This window comes from Doryrhamphus excisus, linkage group LG19 (genome assembly GCF_037039965.1).
Source record: "Doryrhamphus excisus strain RoL-2023G ecotype Guam linkage group LG19, RoL_Dexc_Guam_v1.1, whole genome shotgun sequence".
NCBI classification, from domain to species: Eukaryota; Metazoa; Chordata; class Actinopteri; order Syngnathiformes; family Syngnathidae; genus Doryrhamphus; species Doryrhamphus excisus.
In genome coordinates this window covers 15,017,847-15,039,741 of record NC_136375.1, presented here as the reverse complement: position 1 = coordinate 15,039,741, position 21,895 = coordinate 15,017,847, and the positions used below count along the sequence as shown (strand labels likewise).

Genomic DNA, 21,895 nt, shown 5'->3' with positions numbered 1-21,895 from the left:
CTGTTTGTGTCGGCACCACAGGTATCTCTGGTGTTTGACCTGGCGGCGTCTGCCCCCTGCGGCGAGCTGGCATTCATGGAGCGCTACGCAGAAATCCTGGTGGAGCTGGGCCGGGTGGAGCAGAAGATGGAGAGCCAGTCCGTGTCGTCGTCGTCGTCATCCTCTGAGGGCTTGGGAGTCGCTTCTGGGACGGGGCGAACTCGGCTGGGCAGCAGCGGACGCTCGACGCTGCAGGCTATCGGAAGCGCGGCGGCGGCAGGTACAGCATTTTAGATTGGGCAGGTGTACCTAATGTATTGGTTAGTAAGTGTGTGTGTGTGTGTGTGCGTGTGTGCGTGTGTTGGGAGGCGGGGGGCAAACATATGAAGGTCCAAACTCAACTCCGAACCCCTGACATCACTTTCTTTATCTTCATGCCACCAGAGTATATTCTCAGTAACAAACATGAGTACAGGTCTAATTTATTATGTCTGCTATATTGGGAAATGGGTGACTATGGGGGTGTTATTTCATGTCCAGAGAGCTCTAATATTGTAAAAAGGTTTATTTTGAAGGTCATAAACAGGTGTTCTATGTCTTATTGTCTCTTATTATGTCTACTGTAGTGGGTCATAGGAGCGTAAAGGTGACTATAGGGGTGTTATTTCATGTCCAGAGAGCTCTAATATTGTAAAAAGGTTTATTTTGAAGGTCATAAACAGGTGTTCTATGTCTTATTGTCTCTTATTATGTCTACTATAGTGGGTCATAGGAGTGTAAAGGTGACTATAGGGGTGTTATTTCATGTCCAGAGAGCTCTAATATTGTAAAAAGGTTTATTTTGAAGGTCATAAACAGGTGTTCTATGTCTTATTGTATCTTATTATGTCTACTGTATTGGATAATAGGAGTGTAAAGGTGACTATAGGGGTGTTATTTCATGTCTAGAGGGTTCTAATCATGGTAAAATGTGTGTTTAAAAGGTCGTAAACAGGTGTTCTATGTCTTATTTGTCTTATTTTATGTTATTATGTCTACTGTATTGGATGATAGGAGTGTAAAGGTGACTATAGGGGTGTTATTTCATGTCTAGAGGGCTCTAGTGTTCAAAAGTATATTTAGAAGGCGGTAAACAGATTTTCTATGTCTTGTCTCTTATTATGTCTACTGTATTGATAATAGGAATGTAAAGGTGACTATAGGGGTGCTATTTCATTCTAGAGGGCTCAAATATTGTTAAAAAGTTTATTTTGAAGGTGTTTTATGTCGTACATGTCTTATTTTCTCTTATGTCTGCTATATTGGGTAGTAGGAGTGTAAAAGTGACTATAGGGGTGTTATTCCATATCTAGAGAGCTCTAATCATGTAAAAAAGTGTATTTAGAATATTGTAAACAGGTTTGTTTATGCTCTATGAAAATATTTGGCTTATAAATAAAATTCACTTATTACGGTTGGGTCCGCCATAAACAAGAGATTACTTTAGTCCTGGATGGCCAAAACTTTTGATTTATTTATTAACTGAGAGTTTAAGAGCACCGTATTGACAAACTGAATTTTAAAACATCATATTTCAATAAACTGTATCAACAAAAAACTTGGGTAATAAAGAAACAAATGCCCCTCATAACAACACATGTACTGTATGGCTGTGCCTGCAGGTGTGGCGTTCTACTCCATCTCCGATATAGCCGACCGCCTCCTCAGCACGCCGGCTCACCCGCTGCCATCCCTGGAGGAAGGCTACTGGCTGAGCAGGTGCTCCCCTCAGCCAACTGGGATGACGGGCAAGCTGCTGGAAGAGCTCAGCCCCCCGGCCATGGCGGCCTTTGACCTGGCGTGCTGTCACTGCCAGCTTTGGAAGACGTCCCGGCAGCTGCTGGACACCGCGGAGCGTCGCCTCAGTTACAGCCTGGAAGCTCGAGGTATTTGCCCAAAAGTTGTAGGATGCCTTGTGGGATACGTGGTGGTTGGGGTTCATGTTCATGTTGGACCGTGTGCTCCCCCAGGAGTAAAAGTGGACCCCAAAGTGCCTGTTTCTGAGAACATTTGTGGATTTCCTGCGGTTTTAGAGCAGATCAGCAAAATACTTAACCATTCTACCACCAATAAGAGCGTGATCAAGACGTCAGGTGATTGGACTCCGTTGTAAGTTTGCCGCTTCCTGCATACGTTGTGCTTGAAGCTGTGTTCTTGTGTTCTTAGAAGGCGGCGGGGAGGAGCCGACCTACGCCTGCCCGTTTGGCCGCTGCATCCAGGAAGTGCTGCTCTGCTGCCACCCGACGCTGAGTGAAGAGTGCATCGCTGCCCGACTCGCTCTGAACCAACGTTTGGAGAACACCTTGCAGATCCTGAGCTCTTCCAGCGATGGAGCAGGTGAGCCGAGTCGCCGGCAGCCTCGCTTGTGTTTTAGCGTGACGTGAAACGGTCATTGTGTAACAGAAAGCAGCACAGCGGCTTCAAGTTCTCTTATGACGCTGCTGGTGGATCAGGCCAACTTGAAGCCATCGGAGCTGGACGCTCACCCGGTGCGCTCCGGCACGCAGCAGCTGCTCCACGCTCTGGACCAGCTGTGCCCCTTCGAGCCCAATGGCGAGCTGGCCCGGCCTGACTTTGTGCGCACTTTTCTCAACTACGTCAACACGCTGGCAGGGGTGCTGGTGTGCAGCCTCGGTTCTGAAGGTTTGTGGACTGAGTGGAGAAGATGGTCCAAGGGGGAGGAATGTGACGGTCTTGTTGGTTCTTTCAGACCACAGCAGTGAGGTCAAGCTGGGGAATCCGTTGTTGGTGTTACTTCAAGCTCCAGCGCAGCTTCTCTCCAACCTGCTATTTGAGCGACAGGTGTCTCCTGACAGGTAAGCTGACTCTCTGTCATTTGCCAACTTCAAATGGAATATTTTGGGAGTTAGAGCTTAGAAAGCCTGTTTACCACCTTCTAAATACACTTTTCCAACATTGTTTGAGCCCTCCAGACATGAAATAACACCCCTATAGTCGCCTTTAAACTCCTACTACCCAATTTAGTAGACATAATAACAGAAAATAAGACATAGAACACTTGTTTGCAACCTTTTAAACACACCTTTTACTATGATTAGAGCCCTCTAGACATGACATAACACCCCTATAGTCACCTTTACACTCCTATTATCCAATACAGTAGACATAATAAGAGACAATATGACATAGAAAACCTGTTTGCTGCCTTCTAAACACACTTTTTAACACTATAGCCCTCTAGACATGAAATAACACCCGCTTTTCAGAGTACTCAAAGACGTTTTACAGTAGAGAAAAAAAGAAATAAAAATAGAGTTGAATAAAAACAGAGTAAACGATGCATTAAAATACAATATCCAAACATTCACTCAGAGCTAAAACAAGGCTAAAAGCGGGTTGGGGCGCAGCATTCAGGTATAAAAAGTTATGATGTCACATAGCAGCATGAAAACGAATGCCTACACCTAGCGTTAAATAACTAAGCTAGCTGATGTGGTATGGCTAAGTGTCAATGCGCCATCATGGGTTTAGGATTGTGGATGATGAGTTTTTTTGTTTTGTTTTGTTTTGTTTTTTTTTTACAATTTTTGCAATTTTCCTTTTAAGATAAGAAATACGAAGAGTAAAAAAAGATCCAAGAACTATAATTGAACTGTGTCAAGGAAAAACGACGACAGAGTAAAAAATATAACGTTCAGTGTGGATCTTGCTTGGAATATTTAGTTTCTCTCGCGAGACCTGGCTCTCAACTCTCACCCGGAACTAATTCTTTCCCCAGCACCGTCGCCCATTTGTGACGTAATCGCTACTTGATTCTGTAGTTCTCTGCTGACTATTTCCGCCGTAAGTCTCAGCTTTTTTTTTTTTTTTTGCTAAATAAACCAACATGGAGCCAAACAAAGTTCCTGGCACTAGAACGTTAACAAAGAGGGTGAGGAACACAATTGAATTCAAGAAAGAAGTCGTAGCAAAGTATGAAAGTGGCATCCGCGTGGGCGATCTCGCCAGGATGTACGGGAAGACCAAATCGACAATAAGTACAATCCTGGCGAAGAAAGAAAAAATCAAGGAAGCTGATTTTGCCAAAGGAGTACACCTGATAACGAAACAGCGATCGCAAACGATGGAATACGTGGAGAAGTTGCTCTTGGTGTGGATCAATGACAAACAGTTAGCTGGAGACTGTGTTTCGGCCGCCATCATTTGTGACAAGGCGCGAAGGTTGTACGCGGATCTTGCCGAGAAAATGCCCGTCACCAGCGACGCCGTGGATGAATTTAAAGCCAGCAGAGGCTGGTTTGAGAATTTTAAGAAAAGGACCGGAATTCACAGCAGCGTCGCCAGCCAACGCGAGGCTGCGAGGGCGGACCACCGCGCCACGCAAGACTTCGTCAAGGAATTCAAGGACTACATCATCGCCGAAGGATTTCTCCCACAGCAAGTTTTTAATTGCGACGAAACGGGCCTCTTTTGGAAGAAAATGCCAAAGAGGACCCACATCACCCAGGAGGAAATGGCGCTCACAGGACCCAAGCCTATGAATGACAGACTGACGCTCTTATTTGGCGCAAACGCCAGCGGGGATTTTAAAGTCAAACCTTTACTCGTTTATCACGCAGAAAATCCCAGAGCCTTCAAAAGAAACAATGTTATCAAGAGCCAATTATGTGTGATGTGGAGGGCAAACAGCAAAGCGTGGATCACAAGGCGACTTTTCCTTCAGTGGATTAAGGAAGTTTTTGGCCCGAGTGTGGAAAAATACCTCCTGGAAAATCATTTACCCCTCAAGTGTCTCCTGGTGATCGACAACGCTCCTGCTCATCCTCCAGACTTGGAAGACCAGTTATTGGAGTTTAGCTTCATCAAAGTGATGTTTTTACCCCCGAACATCACTCCTCTCATCCAACCCATGGAGCAGCAGGTCATCTCGACCTTCAAGAAGCTCTACACCAAAGCACAGCTTCAGCGGTGCCTGGAGGTGACCTCGGACACGGAATTAACTTTAGTGGAGTTCTGGAGGAATCACTTCAGTATCCTCCACGGTATAAGCCTTATAGACCAGGCTTGGCAGGAACTGACTTCTTGTAGGATGAACTCAGCTTGGAGAAAACTGTGGCCTGATTGTGTTCTGCAGGACAATTTGGAAAGGTTTGAAACCGACCCCGTTGTGGAGTGTATTGTATCTTTGGCGAAGGTCTTAGGGTTGGATATTAGCCACCAGGATATGGAAGAGTTGGCGAACGACCACAGAGAGGAGCTAACCACAGAGGAGCTGCAAGAACTTGAAGTGGAACACCACCAGGCTGCAGCCGAGGCTTCGGATGAGGAGGACAGCGGCAGAGAGGAGGAATGTGTGCCTTCTTGGCGGATTAAGGACGCGTGTGCGAAGTGGAGCGAGTTGCAAAGTTTTGTGGAGAAACATCACCCTAACAAAGGTGTTGCAAGCCGTGCCTGCAGCATGTTCAGCGATGAGGCCTTGTCGCATTTTAGGCAAATCCTAAAGAGACGGCAGACATCAGTGGACGCTTTGTTTGTGCCGCGGGCGTCGAGCGATATTAAAAAAGAAATAAAGGAAGAAACCCTGTCTAGCTGATACCAATTCCTTCTTGACTTTTTTCCCTCAATAGCTATTACTTTGAATGTTTTTTTATCAATAAATTAAACAAATTATGGCAATTTTGTAATGGTTTAATTTTCATTTGAACATGCATCAGATTACAATTGAATGCATCACATAATCAGTTCCCAGTTCCACATGTCCAAAAGGAGTAGGAAGAAAAAGCTTATTAAATCCTACCCCTCCATCTGGTGCTTTTACAATCAGTAACTGTTACATTTGTTCACTTCCTGCTTTCCATAATACAGTTTAATAACTCAAAGTTATTGCATTAATAACTCAAAAACAAAAGCAGCACAAATGTTTGTTTGCACAAAACAGCACAAACGTAGCAGAAAAAAATGAGACTATTTGACCATAGTTTTAGTGATTTGGGGGGCCAACTTCTGCTGCGGGCCGCACTTTTGACACCCCTGGTTTATGGTAATAACTACCTTCTTTGTCTCAGAGATTTTGTTTGTTTGGTGGCTTTTGTCGGTCCAGGCTGCTGTCGCTGCTGGGAGAGGCGGGGCTTCACATCAGCGTCCAGCAGGTCATCGTCCAACGCTGCTGTGACGTACTTCCCGTGTGGACCGCCTGTCCAGACCCGGACCGAGACTCAAGTCAAGCAACAAAAGGAGACATGGTCTTCAGCGTGGACGCTTTGTCCTCGCTGCTCCAGCGACACGCTAAGGAACACACGTCCACGCTCATGATGTCCGACCTTCAGTCCGACGGCGGCTCTGAGTCGTCATCGTCGTCACTGGGGGAGAACTCCACGTCAACCGCCAACCCTTCCGCCTCTCCTTCCTCCTCGGCACCGTCTTTTCTACTCACGCCTTCCGCTCTGGCCTTCCTGAAGTCTCGCAGCCCTCTGGTGGCCACGCTGGCGTGCTTGAGCGCTTGCAAAGGTGAGAACGCTCGCTCCCAGCCTTCTGGATGGTCAGGTTATTTCCGCAGCGGCCGCAAGGAGGCCGGCATGGACGGAGATCAGATTTCCAAGGAAGCCGACAACCTCCTTAAGGCGTTCCCAACCCTCCGGGCGTATCTGCACGCCATGGCAGAACCGCTACTGGGGCCAGTCTTCTCTGACAGCGATGAGGGTTCTGCAGGACTCGGAGCGTCCGTGTGCGGGAAGCCTCTCATTAGTCTCCTGCTGGGCGGTCCTCAGGAGGAAGTCGCCCGGACTGCGGCGGCCGAGGCCTTCCAGCAGGCTCTGTGCTCCAAGGATCTGGGCCGAGCACTCAGGCTGCTGGAGCTGTACGGACCTGGCTGCAGCCAGCAGGGGGCGCTGAGGGACCGACTGCTTGCCTGGGCGGCCTTAGAGGGTGAGGGTGCAAATCTGGCACAACATATTGATTGATTGATTGATCCAATGCTAGTCAGTCAGTGTTTATTGTGACTTCTTCTTCATCCACGGAAGGTGGCGAGGACGGCGTGGGACACTTGTTTCGGGTACAGGATGCCAACCTGCGTGCCGCCGTGGCCCTGCAGGCCCTGGATCGTTGGCCCCTGCCGGCCTGTTTGGAGCTGCTGGACTTCTGCTTGGATGACGGCGACACGGAGGCGTCACTCAGAGCCGACCTTCAGCAGAGGAGGAAAGAGTTGGACATTTATCGCTGGGTAACATGGGAATATTTATTTTCATTATTTATTGGAACATGTTTTCAAGGCTCCACCTCTCGTTGGCAGATGTTGGTTTTACAACCGCCGTTGCCGTGGGCAACTTGGCAGGAGCTCAGTGCCGAGTCCAAAGCCAACTCCGAGTCCATGCTGGCCAGGATGCTGGAGGCCAAGGTGTGCTGCCGGGCCGTGGAACCCTATTCCACAATGTCGTGTCATTTCTTTTATTTTCTTTTTTTGCAGGAGTTTCTGCTTTGCGCACAGTGGGCGGAGCTTTATCCTGTTAGCGAGCAGTCCCGACTGCAGCTGCAGACGGAGCATTTGCTTCATCTTCTGGAGAAGGAACAAACAGATGAAGCTTTCCAGGTATGCAGCATCGCCCGCATCCACGCACATGCATGCTGAGTCACTCACTTTCTCTTTTTTTTTTCTTCTTTATTTCAAATATGAAAAACATCCAAGGCGTAATGGTAATGGTTTCATTTCATTTGAACATGCATCAGATTACAACTGAATGCATCCCATAATCAGTTCCCAGTTCCACATGTCCAAAAGGAGTAGGAAGAAGCAAAGCTTATTAAATCCTACCCCTCCATCTGGTACTTTTACAATCAGTAACTGTTACATTTGTTCACTTCCTGCTTTCCATAATACAGTTTAAGGGTTTGTTTGTTTTTTTTTTAAATAATGCACCTCATACCAAACCAACCAAAATAAGTACAAATAAAAATACCTATGTATATATAAACGTACACATGTTCGAAAGGGAGTGGGAAGAAGTCAAGACTTATCTAGTCGCACCCCCCCAACTACCCAGATTCCAACCTCATCCCAACAAAACATATATTATTCCTTGTCTACCGGAATGAAAACCCCACATCCAACCACCCTCACCCGGCTTGAGGCACCCAACTACGTGCCAAGAGCAACCAGTTCATTACTGCCAGTCATCGTATCGTACATAGTCCAGTACAAAAGAAAGAAAAAAAAACAGATATATAAAAAAACATCAATGTTATGGTATTGTTTCAGTGAGATTGAAAAATAAAAGTGAGAGAAAAAAGAAAAATATTCTTTAAAATACCTCAAATTAAATAATCAGACTTGAGGAAGAGGACGAAGAAGAGGAAGAAGAAGAGGAAGAAGAAGTGGAAGCGGAAGAAAAGTAAGAGGAAGAAGAAGCGGAAGAAGAAGAGGCATAGGAAGAAGAAGAGGAGGAATAGGAAGAAGAAGAGGAGGAATAGGAAGAAGAAGAGGAGGAATAGGAAGAAAAAGTGGAAGAAGAGGAGTAGGAAGAAGAAGAGGAGGCATATGCATTGAAGATGTGAAAATTCTATTATGTAAATATTGTGTTTATTGCGGACCCTCAGTGATATTCTGAGTAAAGGTATTGTATACTGTATACTGTATACTGTATACTGTGACGCATAGTTGTACAGTATGTAGTAGTACAAACACACATGCTACACTTCCCTTCATGTGTTGGTTTAGCTTCTGGAGGGTCTGCCGTGCGGCCTGGACGTTTGCGAGCGAGCGCTGGACCGCCGGCCCGGCTTGGCCGCGTGTCACTTCCTGGCCGACTATCTCACGCTGCACTTCCAGAGGCAGGTGTCTCCGGCACGGCGGCGGCACATCCACACCCTCCATCTTGGGTCAAAGGTCGGTGGGAGGTCACCTTGCTTTATTTCTTTACATAGTGCCTTTTTTAAAAAAAATCCAACATTCAACTTCTTTTTGAAATATGATGTTATGGTACTGACTTCATTCAAATAGTGTTTCTTTAATTATTTACAATTATTGTTTGCATTATTTATGCATTATTTACAATGCATTTTATTCAATTCATTTTTTTATATTCATTTAATTAAAATGAATTTTGAAAATTGAGTTTATTTAACGAGTTTTAAAATAGTCTTCTTCCTCTTCTTCCACTTCTTCTACCTCCTCTTCCTCTTCTTTTTCTTATTTCTCTTCTTCCTCTTCTTCTTCCTATGCCTCCTTTTCTTCTTCCTATTCCTCTTCTTCCACTTTTTCTTCCTCCTCTTCCTCTTCTTCCTATTGCTCTTCTTCTTCCTCTTCTTTCTCTTCTTCCTCTTCTTCTTCCTATGCCTCCTTTTCTTCTTCCTATTCCTCTTCTTCCACTTTTTCTTCCTCCTCTTCCTTTTCTTCCTATTGCTCTTCTTCTTCCTCTTCTTCCTCTTCTTCTTCTCCTTCTTCTTCCTCTTCTTCCACTTCCTATTCCTCCTTTTTTTCTTTTTCTTCTTCTTCCTATTCCTCTTCTTCTTCCTCTTCTTCTTCCTATGCCTCTTCTTCTTCCTCTTTCTTTTCCTTTTCCTCTTCTTCCACTTCTTCTTCCTCTTCTTCCTCTTCTTCTCCCTCTTCTCCCTCTTCTTCCTCCTCTTCCCCTTCTTCCGCTTCTTATTCCTCTTCCTCTTCTTCCGCTTCTTATTCCTCTTAAAAATGACCTTATTAATTTATTATGAGATGTTATGATTGTTATTTAATATTGGGACTTTATTCTTGTCAAATTACTGCTGATTTTCAAATTTTACAGTATGTTTTTTTTTTTGTGAAATGATATTTTTATTGTTCCCTCAGGTGATGCTGACCCTGCCGTCCGCCGCCAGGCAGGACTACTTCCCACTGCTGTCGGAGCCGCTGCTGATGCTGGAGCAGCTCTTGATGAACCTGAAGGTGGACTGGGCCGACGTGGCGGTGCGGACCCTCAGGAGCCTCCTGGCCGGTCAGGAGGCCGGCTTCGGGGCGGACGACATCGATGAGCTTCTGGCCGACTACGCCGGCAAGGCCCTCGACTTCACGTGCGCTCCCAGAGAGAGGTCCCGCTCCGGTCAGTCCCCGGGGAAGCGTGAAGCAGAATATGCGGCAGTACCTAATGAGGCGTCCTCTTGTGTGTTAGACTCTGTCATCAGCCTGCAGGATGCGCTCTTACAGTGTTCGGCTCAGGACGGCAGCGGTGTCTTGTCGTCCGCTCGGCTGGAATCGCCGGCACCCTCTGCGAGTGAGTAGGCACTTCCTGTCAGAGGGGATCATGTGACGCACCAACAAATGCTAGGAGCATCCAGAAGGAAGCGGGGTATCAAAGGGAAAATGAATGGATAGACAGATGCAACTTTGCCACTTTCATATTTTCTAAGAAGTTTGCTATATTTCAAGATAAAGCGTAAATCTCAGCTTTGTCATGCAGGTGAAAAAGCTTATGATGAACTTGTTCCATCCCAGCCATATTTCAGAAGACATTAGCGCTCGTTTTGGAGGATTTGGACTGATTTTCAAGGCACGCAGCCTATTGTGTTCTATAGGCTTTTTTGTTATTATTATTATTTTATTCATTCATTCATTTTCTACCGCTTTTTCCTCACGAGGGTCGCGGGAGGTGCTGGAGCCTATCCCAGCTGTCTTCGGGCGAGAGGCGGGGTACACCCTGGACTGGTGGCCAGCCAATCACAGGGCACATATAGACAAACAACCATTCACACTCACATTCATACCTATGGACAATTTGAAGTGGCTAATTAACCTAGCATGTTTTTGGAATGTGGGAGAAAACGCACGCATGCACGGGGAGAACATGCAAACTCCACACAGAGATGCCCGAGGGTGGAATTGAACCCTGGTCTTATTATTTTATTATTATTATATTTTATTTATTCACAGAATATTCTGCTCACAAGTCCTGGATTTGTCTCTTACTGGCTGGGAATCGCCAACTCCAACCACTTCTGCCTGATGCTTGCCTCTTTACACGAGATGGCTTTCCCTCCCCCAAAGAAACATTTCCTGGAAGCCATTGTGAAATCGTCCACAAAAAGAGTACAGTAGAGTGGTCGGGAGGGCAGACCTAAAGCTTGTAACCGGGGCATGCCCATAGAAGGAAGTCCGGCTCAAAGCGATATCACAAAAAGTCGGCGTTAAGATGGCTTTGCACACTCTGTTAGACTTTCGTTCATTAATTAATAAATCCTCCCAGTCCAGGGTGTACCCCGCCTCTCGCCCAAGTCAGCTGGGATAGGCTCCAGCATTAGGGTTGAGGGTGTGTGCTGGAGCCTATCCCAGCTGACCCCTGGCCAAGATGCGGGCCAATCGCACTCTGGAGACCCCTGTTGTAAGCGCTTGGTTGTCAGGTTGACATTTTCTCCGTCCGACGTCTCCCCACAGGCGGCACCCCCACGCACACGCCCTCGTCAAACAGCGCTGACAGAGAGCGGGAACGAAAACGCTCATCACCCGCCAAGTTCCAGCCTCCGGAGCAACCCCCCGCCCAGAAGGACTGGGTGCCGGACACCCAGCAGCATGTTTGCATGGTGTGTCGGCGCGAGAGGTTCACCATGGTGAGTCACGACAGGCAGAAGGAGTTGGCGGAGATAACTAACGCCATTCCCACCCTGTACTCATTCTCAGTTCAACCGCCGCCATCACTGCCGGAGGTGCGGCCGCTTGGTTTGTCACGCCTGTTCCGAGCGCAAGATGGCCGTGGAGGGATGTCCCGGCGAGGAGGTCAGGGTCTGTGACCAGTGTTATTCCTACTTTCACCCACAGTAAGTCCCACCCTGGGTGCCACTTTCCTCTTTCACTCACCAAATATACGTACAGTATGTAGTACACTGTATACACTATACTGTATAGTGTATACACACAGCAGTAAATACATCAACACAAGGTGTCCCCAAAAGAATTGTATTTTTATATTCACATGAAATTACATTCACATGCATATTTCTTAACATATACAGTATATATTATATTAATAAAATAGAAATAAAGAAATTAAAATTAATTACAATAAATAAATAAATATCTATCAAAGGTATCTTCTAAAAGGAGTAAAATATAAAATTAAATATATATATATAAAAAATAAAAAATATAAAATGTGTATTCATCCATCCTCATTAAAGCACATATATTTGAAATGTATATATAATATCAACATATAAATACCTGAAAATATAAAAGCATTGTTTATTGTATTTTTATATTCACACCCCTTTATGACATAACACATTTACATTCAAATACATATTTGGAATATGTATACATGATATAAATAAAATCAGTAACATTTTTTAATGCAATAAATGCATATTTCTAACATATACAGTATATATTATATCAATAAAATAAAAATAAATAAATTTTAAATAATTAAAAATAAATAAAATAAATATCTATCAGAGGTATCTTCTAAAAGGAATAAAATATAGAATTGTCGTGTGTATCCATCCATCCTCATTAAAGCACATATATTTGAAATAAAAAAATGTATACATGATATCAATAAAATCAGTACCTTTTTTTTATACAATAAAATATATTGCATAAATATGGCAAAATCTAGAATTGTACCTGTACTGTATTGATTCAAATTCAATCATTTCTTACATTAAATGACGTGAAAACGTTCAAACACACATTTTGTAAAACTGCAATCACACTATTGAATATTTAATTTTGTTTATTTGTTGTTTTTTCTTTCTGTGTGGAGTAGCGATGACGAGCTGGAAGCAAATGAAGGTAAGCAACGTCAAAGCCACTTTTTCAATTTCTAGCGAGCACGTGGAGATGCTAAATACGTAGATCTACCTGGAACACTTGTCACCTGACGAATACGCCCCTCCGTGCAGTGGCGGCGAGCCCCGCCTCCACGGAAGACGTCCTCGACGGCATTCTGCACCTGCCTGAGGTGGCCCCAAGGCAGTTTCGGCTGTCCACGGACCCCGTGGAGAACCAGCTGCGGCGGAGCGAGTTCTACTACGAACAGGTCTGGGAATGTAAACTTAAAAAAAAAAAAATGGTTTGAGCGTTTGGTTGATGTCTTTGTAAAACTCCCAAGGCGCCCAGTGCACACCTCTGCGTGGCCATCTTGTCCCTACACAGCGACCAGACGGCGTGCGGCCACCAGCTCATCGCCCACTGCCGCTCGCTCTCCCGGAAGCTAACCAACCCGGAGGTGGACGCATGCCTGCTGACGGACGTCATGCGCCGGCTACTCTTCAGCGCCAAGCTGATGTTCGTCAAAGTCGGACGCAGCCACGACCTGGCGCTGTGCGACAGGTGAGCGAGCTGGGTTACAAGCGTGTGTCAACATGCACCCATGGCTTTAATGCTAATAACCCCCGGGGGCGCTACAAACCTTTTCCCATGCTGAAAATGAAAGGACGCAGGCCACTTTCATATTTCATGAAATGAAAGAAAATGACACATTACGTTTAGCATCACGCTGTGTTCAGAGCTACATGCTAACATTACATTTCAGCGTTATGGTAGGTTGTGAGTGACATTCTAACATAACATTTCAGCATAATGCTAGGTTGTGAGTGACATGCTAACATAACATTTTAGCATTGTGCTAGGTTGTGAGTGACATGCTAACATTACATTTCAGCATCATGCTAGTTTGAGTGTCATGCTTAACATTACATTTTAGCACCATGCTAGGTTTTGAGCGACATTAACACTACATTGCAGCATCATGCTAAGCTGTGAGCTACATGCTAACATAACATTTTAGCATCATGCTAGGATGTGAGTGACATGCTAACATAACATTTTAGCATCATGCAAGGTTGTGAGTGACATGCTAACATTAAATCTTAGCATTATGTTAGGTTGTTAGCTACATGCTAACATAACATTTTAGCATCATGCTAGGTTGTGAGTGACATGCTAACATAACATTTTAGCATCATGCAAGGTTGTGAGTGACATGCTAACATTAAATCTTAGCATTATGCTAGGTTGTGAGCTACATGCTAACATAACATTTTAGCATCATGCTAGGTTGTGAGTGACATGCTAACATTACAGTTCAGCATCATGCCAGGTTGTGAGTGACATGCTAACAACATTTTAGCATCATGCTAACATTAAATCTTAGCATTATGCTAGGTTGTGAGCTACATGCTAACATAACATTTTAGCATCATGCTAGGTTGTGAGTAACATGCTAACATTACATTTCAGCATCATGCTAGGTTGTGAGTGACATGCTAACATAACATTTCAGCATCGTGCTAGGTTGTGAGTGACATGCTAACATTAAATCTTAGCATTATGCTAGGTTGTGAGCTACATGCTAACATTACATTTCAGCATCATGCTAGTTTGTGAGTGACATGCTTAACATTACATTTTAGCACCATGCTAGGTTTTGAGCGACATTAACATTACATTGCAGCATCATGCTAAGCTGTGAGCTACATGCTAACATAACATTTTAGCATCATGCTAGGATGTGAGCTACATGATAATATTACATTTTAGCATCATGCTAGGTTGTGAGCTGCATGCTAATGCTAGGCTAGGTTGTGAGCCACAAGTTAACATTACATTTTAATATCATGCTGGGTTGTGAGCTACATGCTATCATTATGCTAGGATTGCCATGTATTCAAAATAAATGATCAGCCCCCACATCCGGTTGGTAGTTGTTTTAAGATGTGTAGTGAAGCCTGCATTCTTTTAAGCTCTGCTACTGTCGTCTTTATTCCACAGTTACATCAGCAAAGTTGATGTGCTGAAGATTTTAGTGGCGGCTAATTACAAACATGTTCCTTCCCTGGACGACATCCTGGAGACATCAGCTGTGACGCGACTGCGCAACCAGCTCTTGGAGGCGGAGCATTACCAGCTAGCAGTGGAGGTGAGGAGAAAAATCATCATGGATGTTCTGACCATCTTCTCCTACTGATCCAGTCAAACAAGTTCTAAACGGTGGCATTCTTCTGGAAGGTGTCCACCAAGAGCGGTCTGGACCCTGGCGCTGTGTGGCAAGTCTGGGCCATGGCCTCGTTGAAGGCAGGCAACCTCACGGGGGCACGGGAGAAGTTTGCACGCTGCCTGAAGGCCCCCGTGGACCGGAACCAGCTCAACCCGGGACCCACGCTTCTCCAGGAGATTGTGAAGCACCTCGAGACCACCGTGAGACCCGCCCTGTCAACGGTAGGGCATTCAAGCCACAGAATATCAAAATATGTCAAAATATCAGTAACAAAACTAAGTTGTAATTTTTGGAAAAAATTATAATTTAGGGAAAAAGTTATATTGTTTTGAGAATAAAATAATAATATTATAATAAAGTCATAGCATATAATGGATGTTTATGTTTATATAATAGTCTACCTATGAAAACGGCTAAAAATTATACTATGCTAAGCATGCTAAGACCTAGCATGATAGTGCTAAGTGTTTATATAATAGTCTACCTATGAAAACGGCTAAAAAATGATACTATGCTAAGCATGCTAACACATAGCGTGATAGTGCTAAAGGTTTATATAATAGTCTACCTATGAAAATTGATAAAAAATGATACTATGCTAAGCATGCTAACACATAGCGTGATAGTGATAAGTGTTTATGTAATAGTCATCCTATGAAAACGGCTAAAAAATTATACAATGCTAAGCATGCTAACACCTCGCGTGATAGTGCTAAATGTTTATATAATAGCCTACCTATAAAAATTGATAAAAAATGATACTATGCTAAGCATGCTAACACCTAGCGTGATAGTGCTAAATGTTTATATAATAGTCTACCTATGAAAATTGCTAAAAAATGATACTATGCTAAGCATGCTAACACCTAGCGTGATAGTGCTAAATGTTTATATAATAGTCTACCTATGAAAATTGCTAAAAAATGATACTATGCTAAGCATGCTAACACCTAGGGTGATAGTGCTAAATGTTTATATAATAGTCTACCTATGAAAACGGTGAAAAAATGATACTATGCTAAGCATGCTAACACCTAGCATGATAGTGCTAAATGTTTATATAATAGTCTACCTATGAAAACGGCTAAAAAATGATACTATGCTAAGCATTCTAACACCAAGGGTGATAGTGCTAAATGTTTATATAAGAGTCTACCTATGAAAATTTAGAAAAAATGATACTATGCTAAGCATGCTAACACATAGTGTAGTAGTGCTGAGTGTTTATATAATGGTCTACCTATGAAAACGCCTAAAAATGATACTATGCTAATCATGCTAACACCTCGCGTGATAGTGCTAAATGTTATGTAATAGTCTACCTATGAAAATGGATAAAAATGATACTATGCTAAGCATGCTAACACATAGCGTGATAGTGCTGAGTGTTTATATAATTGTCGACCTATGAAAACGGATAGAAATGATACTATGCTAAGCATGCTAACACATAGCGTGATAAAGCTGAGTGTTTATATTATAGACCCTGCGTGGCCCTCGCTGAGGGGGAAGGTTTGGACACCCCCGCTGTAGAGCTAAGAAAGGGCGTCTCTTTGTCCTCCGCAGTCTTTCAGCGAGGACATCTTGGCCTCCCTGCACGAGCTGGAGGAGGCTCTCAATGACAACGGCCCAGCGGAGAAAGCGGACTCCCGGAGCCAGCGGAGCGTCCTCCATGAGGAGTGCCTGTACTACCTGAACACCTACGGCACTCTCTTGGCACTCGTCAGCTTCTACATGCGTCATGACAGCATGGCCGAGGCGCTCTCGCTCCTCCTCAACAAGGCCAGCCTCCATTTTTTTTTCCACTGAGATGAGCAGTGACGATACGCTCCATCCATATTCACGTCACGCCGTCTTCTCCCCGTCAGGACTCCCCGGAGGATGTCTTCCTCGAGGGCGTGCTGCAGCCCGCTCTGGAGAGAGGGCGTTTGGGGACGTTGCAGGACATCCTGGAAAAGCTGGACCCCAGTTTGGAAGCGTGCAGCCGCTACCTCATCGCCTCCTGCCAGTTCCTGCAGCGGCGAGGCTACTTCCACACGCTCTATCAGCTCCAGCAGTTCATGATGGTTAGACTTCCGTTGGTTTTCACCTGCCCGCTTTGCACCGTGGTCATTGGATATGTCTGCATGCATAGGATCACGTGCGCGCGGCCATGACATGCATCCGCTTCTTCACACATGGAGCCACTTCATACCAGCAGCTGGGGGACCAACAGGTACACACACACACACACACACACAGGCCCACAAGTTCAAATACTGCACAGTATGCTGGCAATAATGGGCCTGCACATTTGAAGCTTTTTCAATTATAAATAGTAATAATACATAATACACATTCAAGAATAATAATATTCATTCATTTTCTACCGCTTATCCTCACGAGGGTCACAGGGGTGCTGGAGCCTATCCCAGCTGTCTTTGGGCGAGAGGCGGGGTACACCCTGGACTGGTGGCCAGCCAATCACAGGGCACATATAGACAACCATTCCCACCCACATTCATGTGTGTATATATATATATATATATATATATGTATATGTATATGTATATGTATATGTATATGTGTGTGTGTGTGTGTATTAAAAAGACATTAAAAAGTATTTTTTATTATTATTTACATGTGGATACAATTCAAATGTACGATTAATTATTACATAAATATTATGTATGTATAGAAAATAAAATCAAAACATTTATCAGTAATCATTTAAAATAACTGAAAATGTACATCATGTACCAATGTAGACAAAATAGTTTTTTTTTGCTAAATAACATCAAATATAATTATTCAAGAAATAATCACAAAATAATTATTTAATATCTATAATGAAAAAAACATCTCATTCATCAGTGATATATTCATATACATATATATATATCCATCCATCCGTTCGTTCATTTTCTACATCACTTAGGGGGGTATGCTGGAGCCTATCCCAGCTGATTTCAGGCGAGAGGCGGGGTACACCCTGACTGTGTGACATTCATGCTAACCACTCATCCGCCATGCAGCCGATTCAATGCATAATGTATGTCAGCAAATGATGATTGCATATACATAAATGTGTAATACATTTTAAAAATTCAATGAAAACACGTCGTTGGTCATCAATATTTAATATATGCCAGCAAATAATGATTACATATACGTAGGTGTGTAATACATTTTAAAAATTCAATGAAAACACATTGTTGGTCATCAATATTTAATAAATGCGTGCTACTATAAGACAAATGTACAGCCTACTAAGATACAACTAAAAAGCATGTGACATGTTTGTCTTTGATCAGGTTTTTTTTTACATAAAACTTTGTGTCGTGGTCCTTGAACGCACCATAGTTATGGTACTCCATTCATTTCTACTGCTTTTTTCTCACGAGGGTCGCGGAGGTGCTGGAGCCTATCCCAGCTGTCTTGGGGCGAGAGGCGGGGTACACCCTGGACTGGTGGCCAGCCAATCACAGGGCACATATAGACAAACAACCATTCACACTCACATTCATTGTGGTACTCCAGTAGTGTAATATTTACATCAAGCTAGCAGGAGGGTTTGGAGGGGGAGGGGCGAGCCGTAACCCAGACATAAACATTTGAATGTGTGCAGCGCTGGTTGGTGCGAGCCAAAGAGCACCTGAGGACGTACCTGCAGGAGCAGCAATGTCGAGGCGGCAGCAGGAGGAAGTCCCAAACGGGCTCATTCAGGAAGATGATGTCATCAAGCGACGTCTCAAGGTAGCATCGCCGTCTTCGCGCCTTGCGTCCTGTTTGCCGCTTGTTTTTTTTTTTTTTATACGTCCCTCCTTGTGTGTCGCCGTCAGGCACATGAACACCATCGAGCTGCAGCTGGAGGTGACCCGCTTCCTGCACCGATGCGAGGCGGCGGCTTCCGCTGGATCGGGTCCCCTTCCCACCTTGTTTGGAGGAAGCCCCATGAAGGCGGAGGTGGCCTGCAAGGTGAGACGCCAGATATTTCACATTTCATTCATGCTGGAAAGTAGTGTTTCAACTCAATGATCCGCAGCTCACACGGTTCTGGCAGCACTCGTGCAGATCTCCAGAATGTGAGAGTCCATGTTGGAAAATAATGTTTGTGTGATTGTAGGTGATGCTAGGAGGTAAAAACATTGAGGAGGGCTTTGGTATCGCCTACAGAGTCATCCAGGTAAATACAATGACATCACCGATGCGTACTATGGAGACATGTTGTCCCCAAATGTCCACCATTTTGTCCTCGGTGCAGGACTTCCAGCTGGAGGCCCAGGCCGTGTACGTGCGGGCCGGCCAGCGTCTCATGCGTCAAAGGAAATTCAGCGCCGCGCGGCAGCTGCTCAAGTGCGTCATCGAGTCCGGCACGGCCACCAGGAACGACGGCGACGCGCTCATACTCAGCTGCGTAGCCGTGGCGGACAAAGGAGCGGCCGACGTGAGTGACGGAGATTGATCGCGCCGCCATCTTTGCATCGTGACGCATCTTTGGTGTTTCACTGTTTAGGCCAAAGAGTTGGAGAGCCTCGTTCTGGAAACAAAGAGCGCAGAAAACAAGGTAACGCTTTGGTCACATGACCCTGGCTTCATCTACGCTGTTCTTGCTTGAGAGCATTTCTGTCATCGTCATATTCAAAGGAGACAATCTAACTTTATTGCTACGCTGTCGTGTGTTAGTTAAAAGCAGACCAAATGGGAACGTTTTAATAGTGTTTGCATCCTAGCGCGCAGGCCACACAGCTAGGAGACCCGAGTTCGATTCCACCTGTGGCCATCTCTGTGTGGAGTTTGCGCGTTCTCCCCGTGCATGCGTGGGTTTTCTTCGGGTACTCCGGTTTCCTCCCACATTCCAAAAACATGCTAGGTAATAATAATAATAATAATAGGCGGCACGGCGGGCGAGTGGTTAGCGCGCAGACCTCACAGCTAGGAGACCAGGGTTCAATTCCACTCTCGGCCATCTCTGTGTGGAGTTTGCATGTTCTCCCAGTGCATGCGTGGGTTTTCTCCGGGTACTCCGGTTTCCTCCCACATTCCAAAAACATGCTAGGTTAATTAGCCACTCCAAATTGTCCATAGGTATGAATGTGAGTGTGAATGGTTGTTTGTCTATATGTGCCCTGTGATTGGCTGGCCACCAGTCCAGGGTGTACGCCGCCTACCGTCCCAAAGACAGCTGGGATAGGCTCCAGCATACCCCGCGACCCTCGTGAGGATAAGCAGTAGAAAATGAATGAAATTTCAAATCCATGATTTGAAATTTTTCCATTAAATTTCAGGAAACAAAATTTGTAGTTTTTTTAAAACTTTTGATAAAATTTACTTTTTTGTTTTGCTATCTTGTTTCAAAGCAAAATTTCAGGAAAGAAAATTCAGAGGTTCATGAAAACACTCATATTCATATTCATTTCAAATCCATTCTTTTTGTTTGCAAATGTTTATGTTTTATTAAAATCCATTATAATTGTTTGCAAATATTTATGTTTTATTCAAATTCATTATTTTTGTTTGCAAGCAAAATGTCAGCCAACAAAACTCATCATTTCATCAGGACATTTTGGGGATTTTTAAAACAAAACAAAAAAAAGTATGGTGAAAATACTTCTTAATAATTTTCAAAAATATTTTGGTTGTTTACAAAGATCTATTTTTTCCACATCCATTATTTTTGTTTGCTCCCCAAATGACAGGAAACAAAATGTATGATTCAAATTATTTTTGATTTGTAAGCACTTTTTCAGATATTTACATTATTTTTGTTCCACATGCAGTATATCTCATTTGAAAAAAAATGGTACAATCCAGTAAGAAAAGGTATGAGATAGGAACAAATGTTTTTAAATGAATGCTATAAATAGTCTATAAAACGTCACATGACCTTAGCTTGTGGGACTTTCTTCCCGCCTATGATATATCAAATATGAACTGTGCATACGTTTGGTTGCTTTGCGGACGTCTAAAACTTCCCCTGCTGCATCCGTGTCCCAGGTCAAAGCCTACCTGCTGTGCAACAAGCTGCGGCCCGCCTACCTGCTGGCGGTCAAGCTGGAGGCTGGCCGGGCCGGTCCGCTGGTGCAGGATGTCCTGCGGGCGGCCGAGGGAGCGCAGGACTCTGTGATGCAGAACATCTGCCGCCAGTGGCTCCTGGAGCACCACGGCAAGCCCGGCCAGCAGCGACCGGGACGGGCCAACAACGGCAGGTAACCGCACCGTCCGCTCACCTGGAAGGCCTGCCGTCTTTCGCCGACTGAAGGAAATCACAACCCGTCTCTACCTCACCTTAAAAGGAACCGTGGTATTGCTTTTTGTACTTCTTCCACACCACACTCAGCATTTAAGGGTGGGGTGTGGGGGGGGGGTCGCTAAGTGAACAATGAAATATGATGAGAAGCGCATCACAGCTTTGTCATATGGGCGGTGTGGGTGGGGGAATTGAACCCACCGCCACCCCCCACCACCCAAGCGACAGCTATATTCTTTGTCTTTCAAGTCGTTCTTGAATATTTCAACTTTTTGCCTAGTAAAAAGATTCTATTTTTCTTCATAATATTACTACATTATACTTGTAAACTTACATATTTTTTTTCTTGGAATATTTTGACTTGCATAAATTTACAGCTGAGTCGTTCATTGATGAAGAGGCGTGTCCCGATACTTTTGTGGGCGTGGGGTGTGGCTGAGAAGTCAGCCACTCCCCGAGAGGGACTCCCCATGAGGGACTCCCCGAGAGGGATCCCCGAGAGAGACTCCCCGAGAGGGATCCCCGTGAGGGACTCCCCGAGAGGGATCCCCGTGAGAGACTCCCCGAGAGGGATCCCCGTGAGGGACTCCCCGAGAGGGATCCCCGAGAGGGACTCCCCGAGAGGGATCCCCGAGAGGGACTCCCCGAGAGGGATCCCCGAGAGGGATCCCCGAGAGGGACTCCCCGAGAGGGATCCCCGAGAGGGACTCCCCGAGAGGGATCCCCGTGA

General features: G+C 44.8%; 1 protein-coding gene across 8 annotated transcripts in view; it reads left to right on the top strand.

Moving 5' to 3' along the window:
* zfyve26 (zinc finger, FYVE domain containing 26) overlaps positions 1-21,264 on the top strand; it is a 31,151-nt gene extending 9,887 nt beyond the window's left edge. For 2 of the 8 annotated variants that reach the window (XM_078798897.1, XM_078798896.1), the window contains exons 15-41: positions 22-259; positions 1,641-1,904; positions 1,989-2,111; positions 2,185-2,355; positions 2,422-2,661; positions 2,729-2,834; positions 6,080-6,903; positions 6,999-7,372; positions 7,442-7,564; positions 8,690-8,857; positions 9,797-10,217; positions 11,375-11,547; positions 11,618-11,754; positions 12,702-12,730; positions 12,841-12,977; positions 13,050-13,270; positions 14,711-14,858; positions 14,948-15,157; positions 16,503-16,718; positions 16,805-17,002; positions 17,071-17,151; positions 18,544-18,671; positions 18,758-18,893; positions 19,042-19,101; positions 19,180-19,362; positions 19,432-19,482; positions 20,913-21,264. In XM_078798897.1, coding sequence (XP_078655023.1) covers positions 22-259; positions 1,641-1,904; positions 1,989-2,111; positions 2,185-2,355; positions 2,422-2,661; positions 2,729-2,834; positions 6,080-6,903; positions 6,999-7,372; positions 7,442-7,564; positions 8,690-8,857; positions 9,797-10,217; positions 11,375-11,547; positions 11,618-11,754; positions 12,702-12,730; positions 12,841-12,977; positions 13,050-13,270; positions 14,711-14,858; positions 14,948-15,157; positions 16,503-16,718; positions 16,805-17,002; positions 17,071-17,151; positions 18,544-18,671; positions 18,758-18,893; positions 19,042-19,101; positions 19,180-19,362; positions 19,432-19,482; positions 20,913-21,128 — 5,376 coding nt within the window. In that variant the 3' untranslated portion in view covers positions 21,129-21,264. The remainder of the gene's footprint in view (positions 1-21; positions 260-1,640; positions 1,905-1,988; positions 2,112-2,184; positions 2,356-2,421; positions 2,662-2,728; positions 2,835-6,079; positions 6,904-6,998; positions 7,373-7,441; positions 7,565-8,689; positions 8,858-9,796; positions 10,218-11,374; positions 11,548-11,617; positions 11,755-12,701; positions 12,731-12,840; positions 12,978-13,049; positions 13,271-14,710; positions 14,859-14,947; positions 15,158-16,502; positions 16,719-16,804; positions 17,003-17,070; positions 17,152-18,543; positions 18,672-18,757; positions 18,894-19,041; positions 19,102-19,179; positions 19,363-19,431; positions 19,483-20,912) is intronic. The other 6 variants (XM_058056978.2, XM_058056977.2, XM_078798900.1 and 3 more) reach the window with 6 other exon arrangements.
* Positions 21,265-21,895: the final 631 nt, after the last annotated feature.